The following is a 14,163-nucleotide window of genomic DNA, read 5'->3' as shown; positions in this document are numbered from 1 at the left end:
ACATTACGGGTTAAAAAACGGATTTCCGGATTACGGGTCCGACGGGTTTTTCAAGTCAAATATTCACGCATCGTCCATGGCGGGAGAAGAAATTTCTCTCTGGGCTCCATCCACTCTCACCATCCTCCTCGTCTTTCCTCTTTCCCTCAATTTCATTTGTGAGCCAGAGCCAGAACCAGAACGAGTCTTGGTCTGTATTCTATAAGCCCGTTTGTTTTCCACTGAGACTTTGTTCTGACTCGGTGGAATTGCTTCTCGTGTTTCTTCTGTTGCTTTTGGGACTCAGAGGCTGGCTTTGCGAAATCAAGAGTGTATCCTATCGGAGGATGGATTCTGTGGTTGCGACGGCAAGTGGGTACCCTGGTATCGAGCGTACCAAGCTCGCTAAGCTCATTGATTATGTCGGTGCGCATTTCGTTGGCTCAATTTCAGAATCAGTAACTCATCTGGTGAGCTTTTTTCTTATCTTTCCCTTCAATTACTTCAAAACCCATTTCAGAATACTCAAAGAACCCTTTTTTTAATGTTAGTATTGTGAATTTGGGAAATAGGTTTGCTGGAAATTTGAGGGAAGGAAATTCGATATTGCTACGAGGTTAAATACGATAATTGTAAACCATCGATGGGTCGAGGATTGCATAAAGCAAGGAATGCGTCTTCCGGAGGAGCCTTATACGCTTCAAAGGTATGATCAAATGGTTTTTGTATTTTTTCATGTGCAATGAGATAAATTTACCTTTCTTTTCATTTTCACCTACAAATGAAACTGAGATTTTCCTCGTTGGGATTTTTATTGCTACACAGTGGGCAAGAAGTTGGGCCCTTAACGATGGAAGTTCCACATGTTGCTGAAGTAGGCGTCTCCAAGAAAAATAAAAAACACAAATTGCTCTCTGACGAATCTAATACTTGTGATGGCTCTCCAAAACAAAGTGGCGATACGTGCCTTGAAACTTCTGGGAATTCTGTTTGGAACTCTTCTTCTTTTTTGAATGAGGTTACTCTACTAAAATCTCTCATTCTCTTATCGATTTATCAAGTACTTTTCTACCCTTTTCTTTATAATGTTTGCCTTTCCTTTTCTCACCATATTTTGTTCAATGACACCTCCATTGTTGTTGTTTTTAATTTTTATTTTTTTGGGTGCTTAGAAATCAACTATAAGAATTTGATATATGAATCTATTATCTTTGGTGTTACTCGTTAGGGTACAAATGTAAAACTGATTTGTTTTATATGTAATTTTTTGGGCTGTTTGGAGTTTAAGAATTCTTTTTTGTTTTTGTTTTTTCCTTTCAACTTTCTCTTTTTTACAGAATGTGTTTCCTGATATCAATAATCTCAGTACTTCTCAGAAGTCAAAGCGTAAACCTGTTAGAAGCAATTTAGGGAAAAAATTGCCTTCAAGTAGCAGAAACTCTATTCAAGAATCTACTTCATCTGAATTACTTAGAAATCAGGTAATTACCTCTGTACATTTGTTAAATTATCAAATAACTTTGATTTTTCTTCCAATTTCTTTTTAAACTTATATGTACTCGAGTCCTTACTTTCAGCCGCGTTTTGTGTTCTGAATTTCTGACAAAACAAAAAGAGTACTTTAAATCTTTCATTTCATTCCTTTTGTTCTTGATGTTCATAGTTATTATTAGCTGGTGCACTTGAAAAGGTTGAAATTTTGTTTTAGTTGAAAGTAATATGTGTTTCTTTGGGATTGTTATAATGTTTTTTCCTAGAAAGGTATAATTAAACGAAACAAAAAAATTCTTTTCTCAATATTAAATCCCTGGAAATTAGATTTTGGAGAGGTTTTATTTTACTGTTTGTGCCTATTACATTTTTATATATGCTTCTACACCCATTTACTTGTGTGTGTTTTCCCCCTTCTGTCCTATTTTTCGCTCAGTAGTTACTTTTTTTTTTGGCTTGTAAGGTTTTACTGGTAATATTGTATTCAAAGTGTAACAATCCTTTTTTCTCTTTTTTGTTCTTTTGAAAAGCGTGTAGAGTCAAGTTCTAATTCTTCAATGGATTTGGTGAGAGATAAAAGAAAGAGTTTCAATGGTAATGGAAGAAATAAGTCTCTTTCTTATTCTCAAAAAAACTATGTAGAGTCAAGTTCCCATTCTTCTATAGAATTGGTGAGAGATAAAAGAAAGAGTTCTATTTGTAACGAAAGAAATAAGGCTGAAACCTCACGTAAAGGAAGGAGGCTTGTTAAAAAAATGAAAAACAAAGATACTGTGGACCTTTGCTCTTCAGACTCTAGTGAAGAATGCAATCCTGTCAGAGTCAACAACTCAAATTACGAAGATGTCTCAGCTCTGTTTAACCATGTAAATGAAGAAACACATGACAATGTGTTAGAAAATGGAAGAACATCTAGTGATGGATTTTCTAACTGTAGGAAAACGAGAAATGATGGTTCCAAAGTTGTAGTTGATGGTCCTATTTGTATAGATGCTTCAATGGATTTGAATGTACATGTTGAGAATGTATTAAGTACCGCACAAAGGACTTCAGAAGATGGATGCTCTGGTGCAGATAACTCAGATGAGGACACAGCAAAAGGGCTTGACATTACGCAGAATTCTGAAATCAATTCTTTGAAGGATTTATCATGTGTTATATGTTGGGCAGATTACAGCTCATTTCGAGGAGTTCTGCCTTGTGGTCACCGATTCTGTTATTCGTGCATCAAAGAATGGGCTGATTGTATGGTACGCATTCTAGCCTTTTCCTCTTCTAGTGTAGTCAACCTGAATGCTACTTTATGTTCGTAGTATATAATGTTCCTATCAATTAGTATTGGTGATGATGGCTTATAATATATTAAAAGATGCAGCCTAACCTATGATTGAGTAAGTTCCTTTCCTTTTCGTAATGAAGTACAAATATGTAGCTACTAGACTCCCAAAAATTTCTGAATTGTTAAAGTAAACCAGATATAGATAATGGATGAAAAGTCGATTTTTGTGTGTTCATGGGTTGTAGAGCTTTAGGGTTGTCAAGATGTACTACTTTGTGCTCTTAATGTTATGTACTCAAAATTTGTGGTGTTGCATTAGGCTTTAAGAAGAAAGATATCGACATGCCCCTTGTGCAAGACAAGTTTTTGTAACATTATCCAGTATGAGGACACGGCTACTACTGATCAGAAGATTTACTCACAAACCGTTCCATGTGGCTTATCAACTATGGACTTGTTCAAACTTCATGATCAGGACACTCACTATGCTAGTGCTCAGGTACCTTCTAATGCTTATGTAAGTAAACTTCGTGCCATGTTTCTAAGTATCTTAGTGGGAGAAAAATAAATGAATTTTCTTTTGCTTTGTGACTCTGTTCTGTCTTTTAGCTATTTCATATTCTCAATTTTAATAATCCTCGTGATTAATACTTAACTGTCATACTAAGTTGGATACTGACCTGATAACTTGTAAAACATTTAAAAATTATGAGTGGGTGGGTAATGCGTAATAGAATTTTATAATATCCTTGAACATCAACAACTCCTGTACCTTAAAATGTTAAAAATAGAAAAAAAAGTTCAGGACTTTTATGGGGAGAAAGACTGGCCTAGGCTTCAGGGTAGCTACAATTCGTATTTGTACTATGCTATTGTATATACAATACATGTGGGATCTTGAACAACCCAGTTGCATGTGAGTGAAGCCATGTTCAATTATATACTGACCCACATAAAAAGTTTGCCAATAGCAGGGCTCAGTACTCATCTGCAGACTTCTATACACGCATATATATGGCTCTCTCTTCTTTTCTGTTGAGCATTGTTCATCTGCTTCCTACTGTCACTGTACATTATGTTTATTATGTTTCATGGTTGTCCATACATGATTGGAACTTTGTGTTCAAACTTGAACTTTTCACTTTCACTGCCTTATTTATTTTACAATCTGCTGAGAGGTTGAACAGTCTGAACAACCAGCAGCTGTTTGTATCATATGTTGTCGTGTGGAGCCAGTGGATCTTCTCATCACGTGCAACGTGTGTCAAATTCGATGCATTCATTCCTACTGCCTGGACCCCCCTATCAATCCATGGACGTGCATGGACTGCAAAGATCTACAAAGGCTCTACCTTTACAACCGTTGATAAAAAGCATCTCCAAAATACTTCAAAATCAAGTATATGAAAACCCTTTACTGCACATTGTTTCAAGTTTAGGAGATATAATTTTAAATAGGGAAGTGTACTAGTGTAAGTTGGATGGATATTTTCTATGCTCAAATTTGCTGCAGTCAAAATTGTTATTGGCAAAATTAAAGATAGATGAGTACCAATATGTCTAACTTCATCCTTATCATTTAATTAAAGAAAATTGGCTTTTAAGTTGTGATTGAGATTAGGTCAAAGCAAGAAATAAATCATGAAAGTGGCTCTTAAATCATTGAAGGGAACATAACAAAAGAAAAAGCGGCGTTCCTTCATGGAATCTTTTTATGTTACATGTTATATAAACATAGGGGCGTCTATAAGGTATCTATTTTTCTGAAACACGGGTGCAACTAGTTTGTATTTTTCATATCTTAATAATTTTTTTTTTAATTTTTTTCGTATGATTGTGTACATTATAATCATTTAAGAAATTTTGTAAATTTTTTTAAGAAATTCTGAATAATTTATAGTGCCGAAAATAAAATTTAAATTGTTGACTTTTCCACGTATGCGACAAGTTATTTGAATTCTGTTTTCGGTATCATAATTTATTTGGAATTTTTTTTAAAATTGTAGAATGTTTTACAAATTAGTTGATGAGTTGGACACTATATATATATATATATAAATGCATGTCACGCAGACAAGGACACAAGGACAACCTTAGGGCTTAGATATGTAGTGGGTAAGAACGTTGGGTTTCTTTCTTTGGAAAATGATAGTGTGAAAAACCCCAAAAGCTGAAACCACCATGTCCACTACCGGTGTCTCATTTTTGTGTCCAAGCAATGGCCACATCATCACCAACTGTGCTCTTCTCTTTGTCTTTATTCTACTCACCACAGTTTCTAATCTTGTTATTAAGTCTTCTCTAATGCTTTTACACATGAAATTTACAAAGCAAGCTAATAAAGTTTAAGCATGAGCCATGACCTTTCTAGCTTTTTATATCCTACTAAGGACTTATCTAGTTATCTTCTGCTTAACTTTATCAAAAGTAAACGAAATGCTTTTGAAGAATATGTATTATGTACGAACCAAGTATATTTTATACTTAGTAAAACTTTTACTGCCATTCATTAAGCCATGCAACATTAACAATTAAAAAGTATCTGTTACAAGTCTTCATGGGTTTACAAATTGCTTGAATATGAACAGTTTAGATTCTGAATTTGGGCATGTATCTGGAGTTAAAGTTAAAATATGCCTACTATTATTAGCTCGAAAAGATTAAGGTAATATAATGGCTAAAGTTTTTTTTACTTTTTATTTTTTGAAGTGTTTTTTGAGTTCTACTAAAGAGCACTGTATTACTCTCATTAGATCAATTTCGGCAAAATGAAACAAGGGCCTTTGTTTAAAGTGCTCAAAAGACTTTTAAACATATGATTCTTTTTGGACTACAAAACTAAAAAAAAATTATTAACTGGTTATCGAAGATGGGGCAAAAGGAATTGACAAATTGATTCGAATAAAAAAAAGAGAATATTTAGCAAACATAATAGAAATTCGACTTGCATCATCATTTTATTTCACAGGCTCACATCACCCACTTTAAATATATTTGTAGAAACAAGACTAAAATTAGTTGAAGACTTTGAACTACAACCACTACACTTGAGCTCAATATATAACCCAACTTGCAATGTCTCTTCAAATAGTATTATATTCTATTTGTGACATGCTTAAATTCATTAAAAAACAAATTATACTCTCCTATATGTTATAGAAAGGAATGTCTCATCCTGAACGAATATACACCATTGGTTTTTGATATCACAATTTGAAGTTTTGTGTGTGTGTGTGAGTGAGAAAGAGAGAGAGAGAGACCCTTAACTTCATCATCTTGTATAAACCATAAAAAAAAGGAGAAACGAGATAAGAGTAGAAGATCAGCATATGGAAAAATTAAGCATAAGATTATCAATATAATTATACTAGTTCACTTCACTCTTGTAGTCTTGTTTGTTCTAAGAAGTTAAGAGATCATAAGTAGTTTGTTTCTAGTAGAAGAAGTAGTCAAAAAGCATAGGACTTGGCAGTTGGAGAATCAGCAATCTTGAGAGTCTTTTCAATAAGCTTCTGGGCTTTCTTGCTTCTTATCTCCACTCTCATGCTTTCACTCTTCTCGATCTTATCATAAGGTTTCTTCATCTTCAGAGATCTTATCTTTGTCTTCAAACTCACCATCAGCCTTTCCAACCCCATCATCACCATTTTCACCTATTTATCTTTTATATATTACTAATATTAATCTGCATGCATTCCCACCAAAAAAGAAAACAATTATAAGACCAGAAACTATAAAACAATAACAAGATCATGAAAAGAAATTGTAATAATTACCTCAAGAGTACGTATGTATATAAGAATAAGAGTGTTGAGAGCTATAACAAGTTTTTGGCATAAACAGAGAACTTGGTTTTATGTTCAAAGTGAAAGCAGAGCTAGCTACAATATTAGTGGGGATCTATCTATCTATCTATATATATATATATATAGATATATATATAGAGAGAGAGAGAGAGAGCAATAAGTTAAGTGGTAATGGAATGAAAATAAAAGTAATAAATAGGAGAGAGTAAGGACAAGGACAAGTGAGAGAGATCATATGCATGATTTTGAATTGAAACGGTTAAGGGTCAAAATGGTAGCCACATTAGGAGCTTGGAAGGAACACCACGCAATACTTAACCTTTCCCTCCTTTGACTTCTTTTGTTACATTTTTCTTATTTTTAGGAATATTTGTCACCAAAATATCAGAATTATTATGTTTTTAGTATTTAAGTACTCAAGTTATTTTTTTGGCGGCGAAAGTATATTTTGTCCATATTTTGTTGTAGTTGTTTATTTTGTCACTAAATCCACCACGTTATGTCATATTTTCTTACAACTTGAGTACTTTTGACGAAAATATATCATAACTTGAGTATTTTTGTCGCATATATCTATTAAATGAGATACTTTTACTACAAATATTCATTTAATTTGGAACTTTCACCATAAATATTCATTTAATTTTGTACTTTCACCATCAACTACAAACACACTTAACGGTTGGAACTGACGGTTGTAACAAAACTTAGACGAAAAATAATTTTACCAGAAAAAATAACTTAAGTACTTTAGTGCTACAAACGTAATAATTTATATATTTTTATCGTGAATATCCCTTATTTTTATTATTATTATTATTATAAAAAAAAGACTCAAGTAATTGGGTATCTTGGGTTGAGTTTGAGTATTATGATATCATCTTGCTAATAAAAAAAATGGGAAAAATCCAAATTAACACCAACCCAAATAGTATGGTAAGTTTCTTTTCTTGTAATTATCCATGTTCAGAGGCATCCATGATATGATCATATATGACTATTTTTTTATTCTTCTTTTCAAATATGAAATAAAATTAACGGTAATATATATATAATTGGATATTTATTTTTTGGGGGGATGGTTTCGTTGGTTTGTATTGATGTTGTTTTGGAATGTTGTGTAATAAGTGATACACGCTGTATTTATAAATGCGCAGTAATTTTAGTTTTGAGTTGGATCTACAGACCACTGATGTGATCATTCCATTTATAAGCTCAAAAGTCATTAATACAACCATAAATACACGTCTCTTCGTGTATAGATCATGAATTTCAGCAACATATATATTAACCACATCACAACATTATATAATATGCGCAGCAATTTAATTAATTAAGCTTATATATAACTATATTTACATAAATAAATCCTATCCAAAAAAATATAAATAAATAAAAACTCTTTGTTGATTGCGTTAACAAATTATAAATCAGCTAGCTTTTTCAAACTTATGCAATTATGTATGTTTTTTTTTTTTGGTTTTTCAATTGAAGTATTGAATTATGTATAGTTTTTATTTTAAGCATTGGATTGGATTATATATAGTTCAATGCTATAGAAACAACAGATTTTAGAATTATATAATATTTAATTGTGGATATTACTAACAACCACAGTCCATCAAGAGGGACTCGGTGTAGCCCATCATAATCAATACTAATTAATGATACATATTAATTTGTGTATGCAATAAAAGCTCAAAAAGTGATTTTTTATTTATTAAGGTTAGTAGATTTTAATCAAAATTTTCTTCTTTATTGGAAGAAAAATACTCCATGCATTTTTTTTCCCACTCTTCTATCTAATAAATTATTTGAAGTATAAAATCTTCAAGTATTTATCAAGAAAGTTATATTTATTATAATGATTAGTGTTAGTTATGGTGTTCAATATTACTTGAGGTAATATTTTGTATATTATTAAATTTAATATTTTAAATTAAAATATATGAAAGGTGGATATTAAACTTAATCAATTGGAGAAAATTGCATAACAATATTAATACATCTCTAAAACAAATGTGATGGAATATGATAGTGGTGGACCACCTCCACCACACTAATAATAATTCAAATGGACCAATATATAGGTAGTAGATTTTGTCCTAACACTAATTTTTTAATGTATTCTTTACAAGTGGATAATTTTAAGTATGTTTTATTTATTGAAAAAAAAATATATTGATAATTATCTGACCAATCTAATTGTAATTATTGGTTAGAGACACTTCAAAATCGAACAGAATTAATTTTGTAATCCAGATCCACATGTATATATTTTGGAGAATTGGAGAGAGAATGAGTGACGTTTGTGTTTTTGTGAGCCTCTCAATTAACAAGGAAGGAGAACCTCTAGTAGTATTTTTATTTATTTATGATTTAATGCAGAGGAAGGCAAATTTTAAGGCCCCTAAGTATTATTGTAATGTATTTTTAACATGATTATTTCATTAATAATTCTCAGATTTGCAAATTAATATCTGAAAAAAAAAACCTCCTTGAATCATATCAACAAAATAATTAGAATTAGAGGCAATTGCTACATAAGTGTCACTACAAATTCTTTATTGGGCCAATATTTTATATTATGGGCCAATTAGATGAGAGCCAAATTTCTTAGATTCGACTTTTTATAAATAACATTTTTTTTCTTTTTTAGAACAAAAAAAAAATGGACACATCTATCTTTAGCTTTAACGAATTTTCAATTTGTCCAAGTTGGAAAATTTTAAAAAGGAAATATTTATTACTTGAGTAGGCTTTGATTACTATTTATAAAATTATCCTTAGAATTATGTCATAAAACTTTAACTACAAATATAATTGTAATTTTACAAATAAGCTTCCTAGGCATAGTTATTTAGCTAAAATATAGCTCAAAACTCTTAAAATGCATCTCTATTAGAGCATTCCCAATGAATGTTCTATTCCATCCTTTAAAATACCTCCACAAAACATACATTTTTTTTATTTTACCTCTAAGTTTTACATTATACAATACATCAGCTTCTTTATATATTTCTCTACATCATTTAAATATTATATATTTAAACATATTTTATTAATTAAAGTAAAATAAAATAATTGAAAAAGAAAAAAGAAATAATAAATAATAAATATATATACTAAATGGGAGAGAGAAAGCTTATAAAGAAAAATAATAATATTAAAATATTATATAAAGAATATGTAAATGTAGATATGGATTAATTGGAGTTTTTGCGTAAATATTATAAATATATGTATAAAGGAGCTGATGGAATATGTTTTTGTGAGTTTTAGCTAAATATTATAGAGAAATTGTATTACAAAATACATCACCAAAACATATTTTTTTTTATAATTTACCTCAAACTTTTACATTATATCATACCTCACATTCTCTATTTTTTCTCTACATTATTTAAATATCATAAAAAAAATAATAAAATATATTATAGCTTGATGAATAGTGTTTCACTACATATAGAGAAATACTATTCATTTAGGTAAAAAAATATGACTTTACATCACTCATTGAAAAACTATTTAACATTTTTTTCTCTATATTATAAAGAATTAGACATTTTACCTCTTCCATTAGGAGTGCTCTTAGATGAGCTATAATACCTCATGAATAATACATATATATCCACATATAGTTAAGCTTTAGACTCCTTAAAAAATATTTGATATTTTTTTCTTTATTTCACGGTATATATATACATACTTCGTCAGCTTTTCTATTTTTTTTTATATCAGTTTGGTTTGGATAATTAGGCTTTGTTCTTCTTGACAAATTGAATTCAATGGTGTAAGTATCTATTTGTGTTGATGTTAGAGTTAGTTGGAAATAAAGCTTGGAGGTGGTGGTAGTGGTGTCGCAAACTTCGAATGGTGACCACACATAAAGGCCGGCGGGCGGTGAATGGGGTGACTTCAGTAGCTAGGAAACACTTCCGGACGACACATTTCTGCGGTGATCGCCCATGGAAGACGAAGTGTCCATATTTTTTTAATTGTTTAGCCATTCGTATATTTCAAATTTTTTTAAGTGGTTTGTGTAATTTTTCCTTCAATCAAATCATCCCATTACAATATTGTAGAAGTGACTGGTTGATGATCGATCTATACCCAAAGACACTATATGCATGTACCTACTTGCTAATTAAGTTTCAATATTGTGGCATAATGGACCACTTTATTTCAATTCACGTATTTATGGCATGTCATGATAATTTAAAGTAAATTATTAGGTCAAAATAATTACTAAAAATGATAATGAATGAGCCGAATTAATAAATAAGAGGAAATTATTTTAAGGAAAAAGTTCTTTTATATTGTTGTATACTTTGGTAATTGGTACTATTTAGCTAAGCTTTTTAAAACTATTTTTTTAGCTTTTAGAATTACAATAAGTCTTTTAGAAGTGTGAGTAAAAATAAAAAATCATTTTATAATTTAAAAAAGATATTTTCGGAGAAAGTAGGATCCCTTAACTTCTCAAACCTTTTAAAAAATTATTTTCTAAATTATAATAATTTTCAAGTTCTCAAAAATCTTCTTCTATATTTAAAAAAATTTACTTATATAATAGTGATCTAAATACAAAAAAATAACTCTAAACTTTTAGATATAAGTACCTTTCTTTCTTAACTTTCTTTTTTCTTTCTTTCTTAACTTTCTTTTTTCTTTTTTCTGTTTTTGAGAAATTTATTTCTTTCTTAACTTTTGATTCCACATAACTTACTTTTTATTGTATTTGGACAAATTTTGTCGTAAAACTGTTAACAACACGAAGAATCAAATTAGAGCCTTAGCTTTTTTTTTTCTTTATTTGAAGGACGTACGACATCTTAGATTACTATAACCACATATTTTAGTGCCTTATCCTCCTTTTGATCAATAAGACAAAGCCTTGGACATGTTTTAATTATAATAATAAATAGTTGATAATTACATTTTTGTTGTAATTATTATGACATTTACATCGGATTACAATGATGGACTGACTTTGATATCAATTTAATTATATTATATTAAGTCGTACTAGCTTTATTAAATACTTTTGAAAAGGGATTTAGTTAAGAGTTCCTGAAGCTAGAAATTATTTGAGGGAAAAAAAAAAAATATATATATATATATATAGTGCTATTTTTCTAAAAAGTTAGCGAATCCAATGCCTATACTATGCATGGAATAATTACTTTTATATCATAAGCCATATTAGTAGTACTCCTAATAATAATTTGGAAATTTGATAAATCATGCTTATATTAGCTTAATAATTAAAATTTGAACCAAAGTTAACTACTATATGATACAAATGCTCATCTTTCCTTTAATACCAAAAATACACCTCTCATAACAAAATCCCATACCTTTCCTCTCTATTCTCCCTCTTCCTCTCTACATCTCTTCACCATACATTCTCTCTCACTCTCTCTTCACCATACGTATTACACAAGATTTTCATACTAAAATCTTGCAAGAAAGATACACATTCGGACATTGTGGATTGTTGGAGGAGAAACACCAAGTTTTGTGTTATTTTTGCTCATAGTGAAGAGATTAAATGGGTAAGTGATTTTCTTTGATTCTTGTTGTTGTTGGTTGTTTTTATGATTTAGAATGCTGTTTAGATGTTGGATATGTAGTTTGTTGGTATTTTTTGCTGTTTTTTGGGTGAAAATCGTGTTCAGTGAAAATCTGCATTTTTTTTTGTTCCTTGTGTTTTTTTCGAAATGCCCGATAGTGTCCGATAGAGGCCCGATTCGGGCACGATAGTTGTTGAGTTTCAAGGTTAGGGATGAAGGTCCGATGGCAACCCGATGGTTGCACGATAGTTTTGGTTACCCGATGGTCATAAAGGTCCGATGGCTACCCGATGGTTGCCCGATTATTATTTTGAATCTATACGCCCTTTAAGTACGATAATGGATCGATAATAGTTCGATATATGCCCGATTTTTGTTTTTAAGCTACTGCGGACCTAATAGTACGATGGTAACCAATACTTGCCCGATATTAGTTGTTTTACGTGATAAAAAACATAAATAAAACTTTGCCCGATACCGCCCGATATGGCCCGATGCTAAAAAATGTCGAACTAAATTTTGACATTTTGTTGCCATTTACTGATTTTTTTTTCTTTGTACATGATAGGATCAACTTTGTTCGCATACTTGATGTATAATGGTGTTTGGGAGCGTGAAGGTAGAGATTGGGTTTTTAATGGAGCCGAAAATTTAACGTTCGAGTTGGAGAAGGACATAACTTACTCACAACTTGTTGAACTTTTGTACTCAGAGCTGGAGGTTGACAAAGTGCAGTATGACATGAAATTAGAAGTGAATTATAAGTACATGAAAGGGTTAATGTATCGGCCTGAACTTATAAGGAATGACAAGGGTGTAAGCTTATATTTGTCAATGCTTTTGAAGAAGCCAGATGAATTTGTTCCCCTTTTTGTGACTTTGGTGGAGAAGAATATCATTATTGATCGTAATCCTCCACCAAGTACTATTAAGGATACTCGTAGTGAGGTTAGGACTTATGTTCCAGAAACAAATCCGGAGGTGCTGGTAGCCACTGCTGTACCTGAATCAAACCCTTTCATACCGACAGTTGATCATGTAGCACAGATGCCATTTCATGATGATTTTCCTGATTGTCCTGACCCTGAAGATGATTTTGAGGGCAATGACAATTTTCCTGATTATCCTGAACTTGATGCTGATTTTGATTGCAATGATGATGTAAGAGACAACCAAGAAACAGAGGTCCGTTCTCAAGCTTTGAACCTGAGTCCACTGTCGTACCAAATACTGAGGCAAACAACATGTAGAAGTGGACCCCGTAGAGAAGATCGCCAAACACCTGGTACTAGTAGTAGTCGTCCAGACGGAACAAATGATGCTAGAGAATTTAGTGATCCACTCTCTTCTTCGACATATTATAGTAAATTCAAAGCTCAGATGTTTATAAGAGAAGACATTGAGGATAATAGTCACTATATATCTATGGGTGGCACATCGGGCGGGGAGATTCATTTAGGAAAGTTTTTCAGAGACAAGAAACATTTAAAGAAGGTTGTTGGCTTGTTTGCAATGAAGAAGGGATTCGACTTTATAGTTAAGAAGTTTGGTACTGATGTTTGGTACATTACATGCAAGGACCCTGATTGTGGGTGGAGGTTAAGAGGGAAGAAGAAGCAACTTTCTAACATGTTCGAGGTGACAGCATTTGAAAATGTACACACATGTTCCCTCGATGTTCGAAAAAAAGATAACCGTCAAGCATCACCTTTGGTAGTTGCTGAACTGATCAAGGATAAATTCTTAGTTAACGGTTCATATTATTTAGCCTCCAAAATAAGAGGAGATATGAAGAATTCTTACGGGATCGAAATGAGTTATGAGAAGGCTTGGAGATGCAGAGAGAAGGCACTCCACATAGTTAGGGGTACGCCTGAAGCTTCATATTCGAAGTTACCTGGGTACTTGCACATGCTGCAGTTGAACAATCCCGATTCCATTACTGATTTCAAGGTAGACGAGGGTCGCTTCAAGTATTGCTTTTTTTCTCTGGGTGCTTGTAGGCGAGGATTCAAGTTTTGTCGACCTGTTA

At 31.7% G+C, this 14,163-nt stretch overlaps 1 protein-coding gene and 1 long non-coding RNA gene across 4 annotated transcripts; one reads left to right on the top strand and one right to left on the bottom strand.

Moving 5' to 3' along the window:
* The first annotated feature begins 49 nt into the window (after positions 1–49).
* On the top strand, positions 50–4,360 carry LOC133817792 (uncharacterized). 3 transcript variants are annotated; one of them, XM_062250390.1, is made up of 7 exons: positions 50–449; positions 552–685; positions 805–997; positions 1,317–1,460; positions 2,001–2,720; positions 3,069–3,248; positions 3,928–4,360. In XM_062250390.1, exons 1-7 carry the CDS (start codon positions 327–329, stop codon positions 4,114–4,116), a joined length of 1,683 nt encoding a protein of 560 aa, XP_062106374.1. In that variant the 5' UTR covers positions 50–326; the 3' UTR covers positions 4,117–4,360. The 3 variants fall into 3 exon arrangements, with proteins under 3 accessions (XP_062106374.1, XP_062106373.1, XP_062106375.1); XM_062250389.1 differs by having other exon boundaries at positions 3,069–3,266; positions 3,937–4,360; XM_062250391.1 differs by having other exon boundaries at positions 56–449; positions 3,937–4,360.
* Positions 4,361–6,006: 1,646 nt separating this feature from the next.
* On the bottom strand, positions 6,007–6,806 carry LOC133817791 (uncharacterized). The gene is made up of 2 exons (XR_009885717.1): positions 6,526–6,806; positions 6,007–6,434 (listed from the first exon to the last, which is right to left on the bottom strand). It is a non-coding gene; the product is annotated as an uncharacterized LOC133817791 (long non-coding RNA).
* Positions 6,807–14,163: the final 7,357 nt, after the last annotated feature.

Source organism: Humulus lupulus, chromosome 2 (genome assembly GCF_963169125.1).
Source record: "Humulus lupulus chromosome 2, drHumLupu1.1, whole genome shotgun sequence".
In the NCBI taxonomy this organism is placed as follows: domain Eukaryota; kingdom Viridiplantae; phylum Streptophyta; class Magnoliopsida; order Rosales; family Cannabaceae; genus Humulus; species Humulus lupulus.
This window is presented reverse-complemented; position numbering and strand designations above follow the sequence as displayed.

Coding starts and splice junctions, on each gene's coding strand:
- LOC133817792 (XM_062250389.1), top strand. CDS start 327: ATGGATTCTGTGGTTGCGACGGCAAGTGGGTACCCTGGTATCGAGCGT. Junction 998..1,316: donor CTTCTTCTTTTTTGAATGAG/GTTACTCTACTA, acceptor TCTTTTTTACAG/AATGTGTTTCCTGATATCAA. Junction 1,461..2,000: donor CTGAATTACTTAGAAATCAG/GTAATTACCTCT, acceptor TCTTTTGAAAAG/CGTGTAGAGTCAAGTTCTAA.